At 34.4% G+C, this 14,646-nt stretch overlaps 1 protein-coding gene across 4 annotated transcripts in view; it reads right to left on the bottom strand.

Moving 5' to 3' along the window:
• Positions 1 to 239: 239 nt before the first annotated feature.
• Positions 240 to 14,646, bottom strand: part of LOC117110224 (chromodomain-helicase-DNA-binding protein 5-like) — a 29,278-nt gene continuing 14,871 nt past the window's right edge. For 2 of the 4 annotated variants that reach the window (XM_033252846.1, XM_033252848.1), the window contains 17 exons: positions 14,302 to 14,433; positions 13,675 to 13,792; positions 12,376 to 12,593; positions 11,579 to 11,732; positions 10,803 to 11,153; positions 9,933 to 10,022; positions 9,602 to 9,678; positions 8,837 to 8,970; positions 8,585 to 8,729; positions 7,337 to 8,475; positions 6,995 to 7,127; positions 6,591 to 6,786; positions 5,634 to 5,878; positions 4,954 to 5,113; positions 3,619 to 3,762; positions 2,875 to 2,946; positions 240 to 2,150 (listed from right to left, as the gene is read on the bottom strand). In XM_033252846.1, coding sequence (XP_033108737.1) covers positions 2,092 to 2,150; positions 2,875 to 2,946; positions 3,619 to 3,762; positions 4,954 to 5,113; positions 5,634 to 5,878; positions 6,591 to 6,786; positions 6,995 to 7,127; positions 7,337 to 8,475; positions 8,585 to 8,729; positions 8,837 to 8,970; positions 9,602 to 9,678; positions 9,933 to 10,022; positions 10,803 to 11,153; positions 11,579 to 11,732; positions 12,376 to 12,593; positions 13,675 to 13,792; positions 14,302 to 14,433 — 3,567 coding nt within the window. In that variant the 3' untranslated portion in view covers positions 240 to 2,091. Of the gene's footprint in view, positions 2,151 to 2,825; positions 2,947 to 3,618; positions 3,763 to 4,949; positions 5,114 to 5,633; positions 5,879 to 6,590; positions 6,787 to 6,994; positions 7,128 to 7,336; positions 8,476 to 8,584; positions 8,730 to 8,836; positions 8,971 to 9,601; positions 9,679 to 9,932; positions 10,023 to 10,802; positions 11,154 to 11,578; positions 11,733 to 12,375; positions 12,594 to 13,674; positions 13,793 to 14,301; positions 14,434 to 14,646 lie in introns of those variants that run through there. The other 2 variants (XM_033252847.1, XR_004445646.1) reach the window with 2 other exon arrangements.

Raw genomic sequence — 14,646 nt, 5'->3', positions numbered from 1 at the left:
ATAACCAATCCTATTTCGAGTACAGTACTGTCGACGATGAATATTTAGTAAGAGAGCTACAAAGGTTACAAATGTACACATTTTTTAAATATATAGCCAATATTGCATTTATGCGCAAGACTTTTGTCATTAAGTCTGAGAGAAAACCTGAATGTGTGAGCAGGCCTGCAGAAAAATAGTTTGTTTTATTGTATTGTTAAACATATGTATGTGGGAAAATAGGAAATTAACACAAAATATAAACAATTGCTATCATTTCACTTTAATATTTCTTCTTCATTTTTAAGCATTTAGGTTAACATAATAATTAATAAATACAACCTGAATTTTCTTTCCCATTAATTCTATTCCTAGCCAGATATTTTTGCAAAAAAAATACCCTTGCATACAAAAAGCTTACTTTCGGATAAAAACAGTTAACATGCACTTAATTAGGGAAATTTACAATTAGAATCAATACACAAATTAATAGAGATGACAAATATCACAAAAACGCTTCATAATCTGCATAGGTTTTGAGAGAATTAATATAATTAAATTTAGGATTAGGAATTACCTCTTAATCCCTTATAATCTAGGTTTGAATTAAAAATGTGAAATAATCAATGACTCATTGAGATAAAAACACAGAATTCTGCAAATATATATTCATGCAGGAAATTAGCAACAACAGGCGATATTTAAATAAACATTTTCATACCTATCGAAATATAGAGAAGTATTGATAACGAGGTGTGCACAGGAACGTCTGAATAGGGCACTGCAATTTTATCTAAAGGAATTCAAATGTAACAAGCCAGCCAGTGACAAGCATCGAGCACGCCATGGGTCAGGTCGCTATGAACATATATATTCAAATACTGTATTTCAAATTATCAAGTGGGTTAAGGACAAGCTACTGTAGGACAGCAAGGATATGCCAGTCCAAAACTAACCACTACAGCTCTCAAACCGGTATCAAAATCATCTGTGTGAATACTTGATAAATTAAATATTTTATTGAATATAGGAAAATCCATTTTAATTCCAGGATAATTTTTACCAAAAAATAGAAAATAGTTCAGTTTTGCATTGTGAATCGTTTGTATCCTAGACAAGCACCCTCAAGAAGATAAAATAGTTTTAAAATATACTAAGCTGCAACTAAGATTCTACAGTTTGTAATTGGGATGAATTCAATGATTTAAATATGCAACAATGCAAGGTTACACATAATCATAAATTTGCCATGAAAAAAATTGTCTTGCTGTTACTTATTGTATGAAGGTTATTAAAAAACACTTTTGATTTAGACTACACCTATCTTAATTTAGAACATACAAGAATGAAGCAAGAATTTCAGAGTAATAAATCTATATTTATGATTAGCCTTTTCTCTAACCTTTATTAACTGGAGTTGTTTTATTAAAGATTTTTTTAAGTAACTACAGTATTGTGCATAGGGTAATTATTGTGGGAGTGATGACCCACAAGTGATGACGCAAATTCATATCTTAATAGTAATTATTGTGGATACTGGATTTCTTAATTACTCCTAATCGCTTTTTAGACCTCTGGTATTTGCTTGTCTACCTTATCTCCTGAACATTGGATTGCATCCCTTATCTCTCGATTTTGTGTAGCTTTATTATCCTTTCTTGCATTCTTCATCCCTGGATCTTGGAAGATTTTTTTTTCACTCTAGACCTTGGATTGTTTTATTAATCCCATAGATCTTGAATAATTTTTTAATCTCTTGGATTTTGGATTTCATTCTTTATCCGTGGATCTTGTGTAGCTTTAATAATTCCCTGAATTTTGATGAACTTTTAATCCTGGAACCTGGATTGCTCTCTTTATCCAATGAATTTTATTCAGCTTTACTAATCCTAATGATCTTGCATGATTTCCTAATCTTTTGGATTTTGGATTACATTCTTTATCCGTGGATCTTTAGAAGCTTTAATAATTGATGAATTTTTAATCCTTGACCTTGAATTGTTTTCTTTATCTCCTGGAACTTGCACTTTTTAATCTCTTTGACTCCAGTTTGGATCTTGTGTTGCTTATTTAAACCCCTGGATCTGACATGGCTTCTATTATCCCTTTGATTTAATCAATGAAAATAACTTCATCAGAAGTGCGTGGTCTGCTTCTATCACAAGCAGGGCCTGCAGAAAAAACAAAGTTACCAAATTATAAGCATTTACTTTAATAATTATATTCGACATTCTGTACACCAGCATATAACATGAAGTAATCTGTACAGGCAACAGGATATAAATCTCAAATTTTTTTAGTCAGTGATATAGGTTAAGGACTAAGGTCAAGGGATATGAATATTCATGAGATGTTTTATTATTACCCACAATGCAACAAGCATTTTGAGTCAACACAGCATGCATTCACGCCAACACCACATTGCATTCTGGGATAATTATTTGTTAGTTTTGTTTTATTTCAAGCAATAGTATTGTTCACACTTTCTATCAAGAACTACCATAACAACTATAATAATTATAATAAATACTAACAATAGGAAGAACAATAATAATTTAATTAAAATACATAATATTTTTATTACAGTACTAATAACAGTGATAACTTCTTAAAACTTATTTCTAACTGCTGATTTGTCTAATATGTACTAAATTGTGGGGCAGTGATGCCATGCATACAGTACATTCATTAAATATAATATTCTGCAATCATATGCCTAGCTTCCTAGCAAGGCATACCAGTGATGTTGTACCTTTCAAGTACAAAATTAGCATACAAGACTTAATGAAGAATTAGAAACACACAAGAAAAATGTGATTGATTATTTTTGTGTGTAAGCCAGGCACCTTGTGAGCGATGGAGTACAGACAGATTACTTGGGTTGTGCTGACCCACCTAGGCCTCCTTCGGAAGCTTTACTTGAGCCCTGGTGTGCTACCGGTGGGATGGCCTTGCCAGAATGCGAACCTACAGAGTGCAGAACAGAACAAGAACATGCATTAGGTTATATCACAAGCAGGTGGCAACATTCTTTAAAAACTCTGTCCACTAAGAGGCTTGCCATGCTAAAACTAGCATCAGTGACAAAAAATAATTGATTTTGATTTTTATTGATTAATATATTTAAATTCTCAATATTAAAGCTTTAAAATGATGGCTCATTTACTGGAATTGATTTACTATTGACGATTTCCAAAGTTATGAGCAAGAGTATTATGGTTTCTCTGTACTAAAGTATACAATACTGCCCCATTCTTTTGGTAATTACTCAGTTTAATAATTAGTGACAGTACGCTGGTTTTGGGATGGCATGCCTCATATGGTACGATGATGTCATATTATTCATATATGGGTATTTCTCACAAAACTCTTGATAATGTGGACCGAGTTTGTGTTTGAAGGATCGGAAAGAAATAAAATATAAAGCCTAGCAAAAAGATTCAAAGTAATTATTAAAAACAAAATATAATAATGGTATCAATATAATTCCATAGAAAGGAGAAAAAGATAATATAGTAGTAACAATAACAACAATAAACATAATAGGGGGATGGGGAAAATAATAGCAAAATGTATGTTTTTACAATGTCATTTTCTGGGACCTAAAACAAGGGCTCATATAAACCTTTAATTATTTACCTTTTGAGTTTGAGATGGCACTTGAGGCATTACTCAGCATGGTTGAGTAGTAGTTACTGGTGGAGGGTTGGTGGGATTTCACCACCTGTGGTTGACTGGAGCCTGGCAGCACCTGTACATTACCTTGAGGAACAGGTTGCGCACCTGTCATTAAATGGAATAAGTTTTTTTTTCTCATGTTTAAAAATACTTATACTAGACCAAAAAACGTTTGTGTTGCAACACCAGAGCAACACAAAAAATTTACAAAATACATTTGCCTGAGAGAATTGTATTCAAAAAGTAGATTTTCGTGGTTTAATTAATTAACTTGATAACTCAACCATGGATTTATTCCTATCCATGCATAGGGTGAGTGGTGGTTTTTGTATGTAAACCAAGTTTTACTGAATAAATTTAGTCAATCAGTTAATCTATGTATCAATCAATATAGAAATACAGGTCTCCCTCCAAATAATGACCACTTTCGGGACTGGGGTTTTCATTTAGCAGCTTTGGTCTGTAATTTAGAATCACAGAAATGTGGTCCTTAATCGGAGGTGGTCTTTAATTGGAGGCGGTATTTAATTGGAAGGAGACTTGTAGATGTAATTTAAGATCACTGAGTATGAAAAAATAATTAACTAATAAATATGAAATAGTTATAGAAAATAACTTTTTTATCACCATGTATATTTTATACACATATTTTACATTTCTTAAAGAATGAAACTACTTTGTAACCTTTGCATTTGTCTACACTGTACATTTAAATATTGCTTAGAATATGCAATCTAAATAAATAATATTTAAATAAAAAATATAAATAATAATGTATTATAAAATATTATATTATATTATGCAATGTTAGTTCATCTGTTAAATGTTAATAAAACCTCAAACAAACACAGGAAATTAAAATTTTCGAGTTTAATGGAGAAATGTTGTTATTAAATTGCACACACCATGCATGAATCAGTTTTTTAGTATATGTTACGGGGGAATCGTTTTGCGTCGTTGGATTTGATGATAAAATTGGAATTTTATTTCAAAATAAAGGAAATAAAAAAATAAATGAATTACCAGACAATAGCACAATTTTCCAAAATAAGTATATTTACCTAATAACAAAATAATGATAATTAATAATAAGAATATTAGAAAAATTAAATAACTGAAGTAAATTTTAAAAGAAAATATAACAACATAACAATAATAATATCTGGTACTTGCATTTGTCTACACTATAGTGTTTAATAAAGCGAAGCCATTTTTTTTTATGAATTAAAAAATGCTTCTTTGAGCCTTTTCCTTTAATTTGTTCAGAAAATTCAAAATGAATTAAGTACAACTTACTTTTTTTGCTGGAATACTGGTTGCCATATTGGCCAGAGGGTCTGTACATGGTGTAGTTTGTGGCGAAACTGCCTCCAAAGCTTGCATTGGGCTTGTATGATGCATAAGGGTTCTGGGAGCTGAAGCTGGCATGCTGTTGATGTTGGCTGGACTGGGAGGACTGAACATAACAAACAAAGCAAAAATATTATAATAATTTTGAATTTATTTGATTTATTCAATTTTGGCAAAGATTGTTGTGACACTGTTTAAGACCACCAATTTCAACATTATTAACATTATCATCATAAAGTATCAACACCAAATTCAAACTGTCAATGCACTTTGGCTACACAACAATTTTGTTTATGGCATGATGATGATGAAAATAACAGTACTGATATGATGAGGATGATGCTGCTGGTAAATTCACATATTCATCTTTTATAACACAAAATATTATGACAATTATTAACATCCTCAATACAGTAGAACCCCTACACCTTCGGGAGTAAAATTTGTCCCTTTAATAGGGTGTCTCCTGAATAGGGGTTGGCCATAGTGTTAAGACATACTTTCTCTCGTTTTGCAGTCCAAGAGAGTCCCTCTAATAGGAGTGTCCCAAAAGAGGGGTTCTACTGTATCATTTTGACATGTGTACTCCTCACTGCCATCATTGTGTGATGTTGAGGATGCATTACCTCATGTGCTGGTGCTGGGGCTGGTGTTGATGCCGGTGAGGAAGATGCATGCGACGCCTGCTGCTGTGACTGGCTCTGAGACTTTGATGCTGATGATTGTGAGTCTCTGGTGGCGAGCCTGCTGAGGATGCTACGTTCTGTCATCTGTAGTCTTGCCGCAACTGGTGGGATGCGGGAGAGGGTGGCAGGTAAACGTGCCACATCAGACTTCATATCACTTAGGAGCTCCTCCAATTGGTTTAATACTAAAAATAAGAAAATTTCAGATAAAGAATTGTCACATAATCAACAACAAACAGCCTAATTAAATCACTTCTATCACCTTGGTTGATACATTACTCTTAATGGCATTTAGAAATCAATAATTTTTACTGTTCATCCTTAATACTATTGTTATTTTTGTTATGATTACTACACTATTATTATCCTTATTACTGTGATCATTATTATGAATATTATTACTATTATTATTGCTATTATTGTTATTATTATTACTGGATTTCAGTGTTATTGTGGCTTTTATTGCTATGCTTTGGTAGTGGACACTTGTACAGGGAACATCTCCCTTTGTTAACTACCATCTTGTGTGAGGAAAATAAAATTATGAATTATGAATTATTACTCTAGTTACCTTTTGGGATTCACCTGGGTAGTTATCCCTTTGGTTTTCTCTGTGTGGTTGGTTGGCCCTTTGACTTCCCCTGGGTAATAATAATGTACGCTCATTTTTGTAACACTATTATTTTGGACTACCTGTGTTGTAACTGCTTTGATTTACTTAAATATTTATCACATAGGATCCACCTTGGTAATCCTATCCTATGTATATTGTATGGTTCTAATAATAATTATCATAGTAGATGATGATGATAATTGGTAACTGACGATATGGACAATCATGTTGATGACAATATTGAAGATGTTGATGCTGATCTTATTAATGATATTTCAACTGACCTTTGTGCAAGACAGCATTGGCAGGTTTGTTCCCAGCTAGGCTTTCCTTGGACAAGTGTTGATGGCTCTCTGCAAGGCACTCGACCTCTGCAAAACGCGCATTCAAAGCCATCGCTGGATGGTTTGGATCCTGTGTAAGGTTCAAGTAAGCTGCACGCCTTAACTGCTCTTCAATTACTAGGGCCTGCTCCAGAAGCTGGTAAATAAAAATAACACTTTTGTTATCAAAAAATGTTGATATGTTTACAAGGTTCAAATAAGAATTTAACAAAACAAAAAATAGAGTACAGAAAGAGCACTACAGTAAATATTTCATCAGTCAACAATTTATTTCTATTTTTGTATTTTATCAAAGTGATATCTCTAAGATCTGTATCACAAGAATGCATTGTTTGCAGACTCACCTTAAATCTTCTTGCTAAGAATTTATTTTTCATTTCAAGGTAGTTACCCTTGCCAACGTCCACTTTGAATGGTTCATTGATCAGCATGTAGCACTGGTCATTCTGGATGTCCTGCCATCGGCCATACCCATGTCTAAAAACTCAGTCAAGGAGGCCACAAACATTTGGTAGAACGTAAATAGTTTAAGTGCAATCTGAATCTTGTATTTTGTTTATTTTACATTAATATCATTAATATCAAGATTAATGGAAAATGACGATAACAATCGATGCACATCGTGCATTCTGAATTTCTTGTCAAAATCAATCTGAACAAATGACACCATAATAATAAAAGGATACTTGACAATGCCACTAAGTAGCCAGAAGTCATGTTTTCGATGCCAGATCTCATCACCTCTATCACCAGAACTCTTGGCAGCTCTTTCTTCATTCAACCAGAGGGTATGCAGCTCTGTGAAGCCACCATCAGCAATATTGAAGACAAATGTCTTGTCTTCTTTCTTCTCTTCCTTTCCTGTTTTTGATTCATCCTTCACCTCTTTCTTTTCTCCTTTTGAATCAGTCTTGGATGTATCATTGGAACTAGTTTTCTCGTCTTTTACATCTTTCTTTGTTTCAGTATCTGGTTTGTTTTCTTGTTCTTTGTCATCTTTCTTCTCTTCTGTCTCTTCTTTCACTTCGGTTTTTTTCTGATCAGCTGCACTTTCCTCCTTTTCTTCTTTTGATTCTTCAATTTTCTTTTCTTCCTTTGCCTCACCCTCACCACTCTGTTCTTTCTCTTCACTATTTTCATCTTTAGGTGGATCTACATCCATCTTCTCTTCCTGATTATTCTCTGCTTTTTCTTCCTCTGCTTTTTCTTCCTTGGTTTCTTCATCTTTCTTCTCTGTTTCATCATCTTTCTTCTCCTCATCTTTCTTTTCATCTTCTTTAGCATCTTCCTTTACTTCTGATTCATCTGGTTTAGCATTGGTTTCCATTTTCTCTTCTGTTGATTCTTCTTTAGTGTCTGTTTCATTTTTCTTTTCTTCAGTTGCTTCATTCTCATTTTCAACAGATTTTTTCTCTTCTCCTTTTTCATTTTCTTCTTCATCTGCCTTTTCTTTGATTTCTTTTACAGCAGCAGGAGCACCAGCGTTATCAGAAGCAGGGGCACTAGCATTATCAGCAACAGGGGCACTAGCGTTATCAGCAACAGGTGCTGGAGAACTTGCAGAAGACCTAGCCTCATCTTTGATGCCATCTACAGCAGGAGATCCAACAGCTGGCGAAGCAGCCTCAGACCTGGCTTCATCTTTGAGGTTCTCTGCCTTGGTCTTAGAGTCTGCATTTACTGCTGGAGAACCAGCATTCTTGGGAGTCGGCACTGGTGATGGTGTAGCTGATGACTGGCGGGAACCAACTTTTCCAGTGATGGCATTGATGTCGACTGATCCTGGCAAACTGATCTTTCCGTTGACCGGCTCAAACTCAAGAACCTGAAAATAATGCAAGTATGAATTTACAATATATTGTTGGTCTACAAGCTTTCTTCCAGCATTACCTTTCATTAATATCTTGAAAGAAATATTCAATCATGAAACATACCTTTTTTCTTATAAGACTCATTACGCCAATCCTCGTCAAAACATGTTGACGTGACAATCCTTCTCTGGGTACACCATCTGAGAATGTCTCTGTGTTGTCTGAGCCAGGCTCACAAAGGTGACGCATGAAGAGTGAAACATAAGCTCTGTGGATAAATTCAAAATCATTAAAATTCATAAACCTTCATACATATATTCATGAACCTTCATACATGAACACTGACAATAAAATAGACTTTGGGAAATAACTAACTTGAAATGCTTTTCAGGCTTTCCCCGCAGATCTCGGACCATCCATTGAGAGTTATACGGATCTTGCGGTGGCATTCCCCATCGCATGATGGCATTGAGGAACGCCTTACGTTGACGTGCGTTGAAACCAAGAACCTACAAAAAAAAAAAAGCAATCAGAATTATGTTGATTTAAATTAAGTTACAAACTCAATTTGCAACGATGACGTCATTACGATAGACAGTTTTTAACTACAAAAAAATTGTATTTAAAAGTCTTCAAAAATAATATAAAATGTTATATTAATTAAAAAAGAAAATATTTCAACCAATAAAGTTACATAAAACTAAGTTCAAAGCAAGACATATCGATGGTTTTCAGCCGAGATATATTATATTTGAGCTGTGCATGCACGTTCAGGCATACTGTACAGTAAATCTCACTTTTTGTTCATTGGGGGCACTATTCGCATGAATTTTCGCGATTTAAAAAAAGAGAATAATAACACTCGTTTTGGCCATTATTTGGTCACGTTTTCATTCGCAAATCACTTCAAATGAATACTACAGAGTGAACATAGGTAATTTTTGCTTCTGTAAAGTACTATTTTGTTGCAGAAAACAGTAAAATCCAATTCATTTTTCGTAACAAAATTTTGCTCCCATGGCAACTCTCTGAATTACGAATTTTCTCAATTATGAACTCTGTTCGGACGGAGGGGTATGTAATTGGGAGGTGTTACTGTAACTATTTTCTTATAATAATCATTTGGTTGATTTAAATTACCTCAATACTGCCTCCAACTCTAGCCAACAGAGGAGGCAACTTATCCTTGTCTCTTTCTTGTCTTCTACTGCGTCTGACTGGAACAGGAAAAAAATGCAACTTAATTTCAATCGGTAACTTTTTGTACAATTTCTATTTAGCAAGCTTACCTTTAAATAAATGGACTATTCTGCTAAGCCCCGCCCCTTCTATATTGTAGCTAAGGTTCTGAATGGTCGACTGTAAGTTTGACTGACACCCCGGTGCGGTCCATTGTGATTACTTTGCACTTTATCAATCAATAAATTAATATTAGTGCCTTCCATTGTAGACATTAACTTGCTATACTTACGTTCTGATTTCTCATCGAAGTCTTCATCCTCTTCTTCATCTGTATGCACAGAATAATCACTGTTGTAATCACTGAGTTTGTCATCCCAAGCTAGAAAAAAATAGTTCCAAGTGTCAATTATATATCAAGAAGTCAATGTGACATTTACATTCACACCAAATGTAGCAAAACAAAATATCTATGTTCAAAGGTAGGTAATAAATAAATAAAGCTGGGTAATAAATAAATATTGACCAGCATATAAAAATTCACCATTTAATGACGAATTCAGGTGTTATAGTATAGTATACAAATATTGAGTGCTCATGAGGGGAATGTTGAAATTTATTGCCCAGAGGTGATATGAAGACTGTAGCCTATCCGTCCGTGCATGTCATAAATTACTTAGCAACCTTCTAGGTGGCGGTCTAGAGATTACACATCGCGACAGGGAAAAAAGTACTATCATTTAGGGTGATAGAAAAAATTAACTATTATCTAAACCTACGTCATATAGGAGTGATGGTTAAAGTTACTGCCTACTTCTTAACCTATCAGATGCTTAGAATCTTATGTATGTGGTATACAATAATCTCTAGTAACCTAAACAAGTAGCCCAGCATGATTTATATCCCCTCCTCACCCACCACCCACCCTCTTTACTAAAATCTTGAGCTCTGTACAGACTATCAAATCTTCTTTAGAAAAAAAACTTAGTCTGAGTCATGATGTGCCTATATTATCTACAGTGGTGTGATGTCATCATTACCATATTTAGGCATGTAAAATATGTTTGTCAAATAAAATTTGAAGTCTGGACAGGGATTCAGACACAGCAATAACACTACTGTAAAATACAAAGATTATTATAACAAAACAACTCATTTATACCAGCATCTCCCTGTGCACCATCATTGTAGTTAACCTGTTTTCGTATTCTCTTTCCCTTCCCAAGAGTCCGTGCCAGATCTTCCTGCTGCTGCTCGTAGTGATGTCGGAGGAGCTTTTCCCAGTAGGCCGGATCAGATGGCTCCAGCTCCTGTTTGATGACTTCCGTCTCCTCCTCGTCTGACTCCTCTTCCTGCTTGGTGGTGTAGCTAGCCACCTTGAAAGAACTCAGGTATTCATTAGCACCCCATTCATTCTTCTGCTGCTCCTCTTCATCATCATCTTTTACCTCTTTGTCACGGTCCAGAAGATCTGCAACTGCTTTATCATCCCAACGGATCACAAGTTCATCATCTAACGAAAAATTAAAATCACAAAAAAATCAATTATTAGTAATTTAAATCCAAAGCATTCTCACCCTCGAGATCTCACTGCACGTTCCATCTTTACTTATATTTGTATATTTTTATAAAAAAGTTGTCTACTCAATGAGAAAGGAAAAAATAAAGCAAAGCTTGGTTGACATCAATGATAGAGCACAGTGGGAGTGGACTATTCTGCTATTCAAAAGGGGGGAGGTGGGTTCAAGTGGATGACAATAGCATTAATTAGGTTTTTCACAAACCTTTTTCCTGTTTTACAACTTTTCCCTTTTTTATGTGATGCTTAAAATGTTTTGATGGTGCTTTTAATGTAATTTCCTGTAATTGGCAAAACAAGGTAAATTATAAATTTTTAATAAAAGTAATTAAAAACATTTAAAATGATGTGGAGCTCACCCTTGCCATCAATATCATCTTTGAAGAGTTCTTCAGTTCCAAACTTTAGAATGTCATCAAGTTCTTTCTTGCTCATGGCTGCCTTGTTGGTGCTACCAGCTCCAAGACCAGAGCGTACAACTAAGTGGGTCAACATCATTTTCTTCTTAGCAACCTAATCAGAAAACATTGATAACTAACTCATTGATAAATGCTGTATAACCATACTAGCGGTGAATAATTTAACAGGCAATGAAGAGAAACTGTGGTTTGATGGGTGAGATTTTAGCATTCCAATCTAAAAATAAAAATGCTGTAAGATACCATTAATATTGTGCCTCACATTTTTTGTGACTTATATTTAATATATTTAATCCTGAAATTAATGGAAAGTTAAACCAGTCACTCCTCGCAAATCTTATCTCACAGATAACGACCAATGCATGCTGAAATTTCAAAATTGTTGAAACCTATTTTATTGCACAAAACTAACCTTTATATATCTATACATCATAATATGCTGTTATTTTCCACATTTTTGAAGTTAAAAAAACAATTTTGCGATGGTTTCTATTGGAGAATGTCCGAAATCATAAACTTTCAAGGCTGATTTCTCAAATATTGTTCTCTAAACAGCTGTATGTTCAAACGCTTGTAACTTCATAAGGAAATGTCAGATTTAAATGATTCTTTTACCATTTTATAGCTCCCATTTTTATCTTTAACCATGTATTAATAACTGAAGATCAATTTTTTTGTGACGAGTAACTGGTTTGGCTTGTCTTTGCCACATGTAAAAAAATTGTTTTTTTGCATACCTGTGTGATTCGCTCTTCCACAGAAGACCTTGTCACAAATCTGTATATCATAACCTTGTTTGCTTGACCAATACGATGCGCTCGACTGAATGCCTGGATGTCATTGTGCGGGTTCCAATCCGAGTCGTAGATGATGACAGTATCTGCAGTGGCCAAATTGATACCTAGACCTCCAGCACGTGTGGAGAGGAGGAACACCATCTGTGGTGCACCCGGTGCTGTAAAGAAAGCGAGAAAGGTTGTCGTAAAAACAAAACTTAAGCCCCATTCCAAGGTTAAATCAATTCAGTTTACACTCATATACTATCTTTACTATAACAAATTCTGAAATTTATAGTCAGCCAATTTAAGGGTATGTGCAAAGAATAGAGTTACGTGACTTGACTTGAAATTATTAATTGAAAACCTAATACAAGAGTATATAATGAATCTAATATAGAGTAATTAAATAACTGGAATGAAATGATTGTTCAAGTTTGGTAGTTTATCCTTAAGCTTAAGCTTGAGTGAGGTTACTTCTGGTCAGTCATCATCCCCTCAATAATGGATGTACATCTCTTCAATCACAAGAGGGTCATTGTGTATGCTACCCAGTTGAGGCAAATTGAAATTCATGTTGTTGGTATTTTAAGTGAGTATGTAAATCTTTAAATGAGAGGACATTCATTGAAATTGAACATTTCAACCTTAATTATTAAGAAGTGGAAGTACAGCACTCCAAGAGTCAAGATAAACATTATTTTGAGCCAGGGTTGTAGCTGTAGAAAACTAAGGGTGGGTGATAGACAAACAATTGAGGGTGGGTAGATGATAACATTAATAAAACGCTAAATAATAAGAGTGGATTTTAAAGGTGGAAAAGTGAGTTAATAAGGGTGGGTGGAGGGTGTGAAATTAGCTTTAGCCTGGGTGGAAAACTTCAAGGCTAGGTGGCCCTGTTCACCTCCACCCACCATAACTACATCCCTGAAAGTTATTGGTGCATAGATTGTTTAATAGAAATAATTACTAAAAGAACATTGAATAAACAATTTGTTGACCATTTCTAGAACTAAGACATGATTAATTAGATACTAAACAATTGATCTATAGTGAAAGAACAAATTTGATCTTTAAGCCATTTTTTGAGCTCCTATATTTTATAAGTCATTTACTCGATACGACATGCCTCAGTTGTCCTTTTGACCTCTAAACACTTGACTTGACCACCTATTGTTACTGTTTATGATAAAAATTACATGTGGGCAAATTGGTACAATATAATTTTACCAATTATCAGGTAATCTATATAGTACTTACAGTTAAATCTATCAATGGCTTCTTGACGCAAATTTCCAGTAATACCTCCATCAATACGTTCATACTTGTAGCCTTCCCCTTCGCAGAAGTCCTCGAGTAAATCAAGAACTTTGGTCATCTATTAACAAAGAAATAGTTTCTTCTAAATGTTGTTGAAATGCCTCATAAATGAAATATTACTATTAAGTAAGGTAATAAGTTTATTTTGCACTGCAGAAAAAAACCTGTAATCGCTTGATAAGGTCTAGTATACAATTACTGAAAACTGGTAGCTGATTTTTTGTAAGGCATCACAAATAAAGTAGTCAAAACAAAGTCAAGTTATCGAGGTTTCAATTCTTCACTGTGCATTTTGCCTGTGTCCTTAAGCAATACACTTTATCTACATCACTTCAGTCTACAAGGCTGTATCAATGGGTCCCAGCAAATTGCTGGGAGTAAACAGTGAGGACTACCGTCCGACCCTGAGGGAGTTTTACACTCTCAAGCCATTCACGCTACAGAAACTGGATATAAGCTGCAACCCTATGAGCTCTGAGACTTGGCAAGGATTTACTTTTTTAAATTTATGAGACAATTTGGAAATTAGTACATTTGGTATTTTAAAAAAATGCCTTTCCCTCATACCTGTGAAAAAATGAGCACCCTGTGACCATCAACTTTCAGCTTAACCAACATCTTGCTCAGTAAAGTCAACTTCCCGGCAGATTTTGTCAAAGCATTCACTTCATATGCTCCATTGGGAAGACGAGGTGCTTCCTAAAATAAATGGATATTTCAATAAATCTGATACAAATAAACATATTTTTAATTAGTAATTATGGTGCAACTTTGATATTGTGAAATCGACAGCCAAATACAATATATAAATACGTGCCAATAACCAACAAGCATTATAAGTCAATCATAAGACTTCATCACTGTAACTCCCAATGTTACTTTCCTATCCCAAACCATGCAATATGTTATCAT

The sequence above is a fragment of the Anneissia japonica genome, unplaced genomic scaffold (assembly GCF_011630105.1).
Source record: "Anneissia japonica isolate Jap-2015-1 unplaced genomic scaffold, ASM1163010v1 scaffold287930_len349246_cov199, whole genome shotgun sequence".
NCBI classification, from domain to species: Eukaryota; Metazoa; Echinodermata; class Crinoidea; order Comatulida; family Comatulidae; genus Anneissia; species Anneissia japonica.
This window is presented reverse-complemented; position numbering and strand designations above follow the sequence as displayed.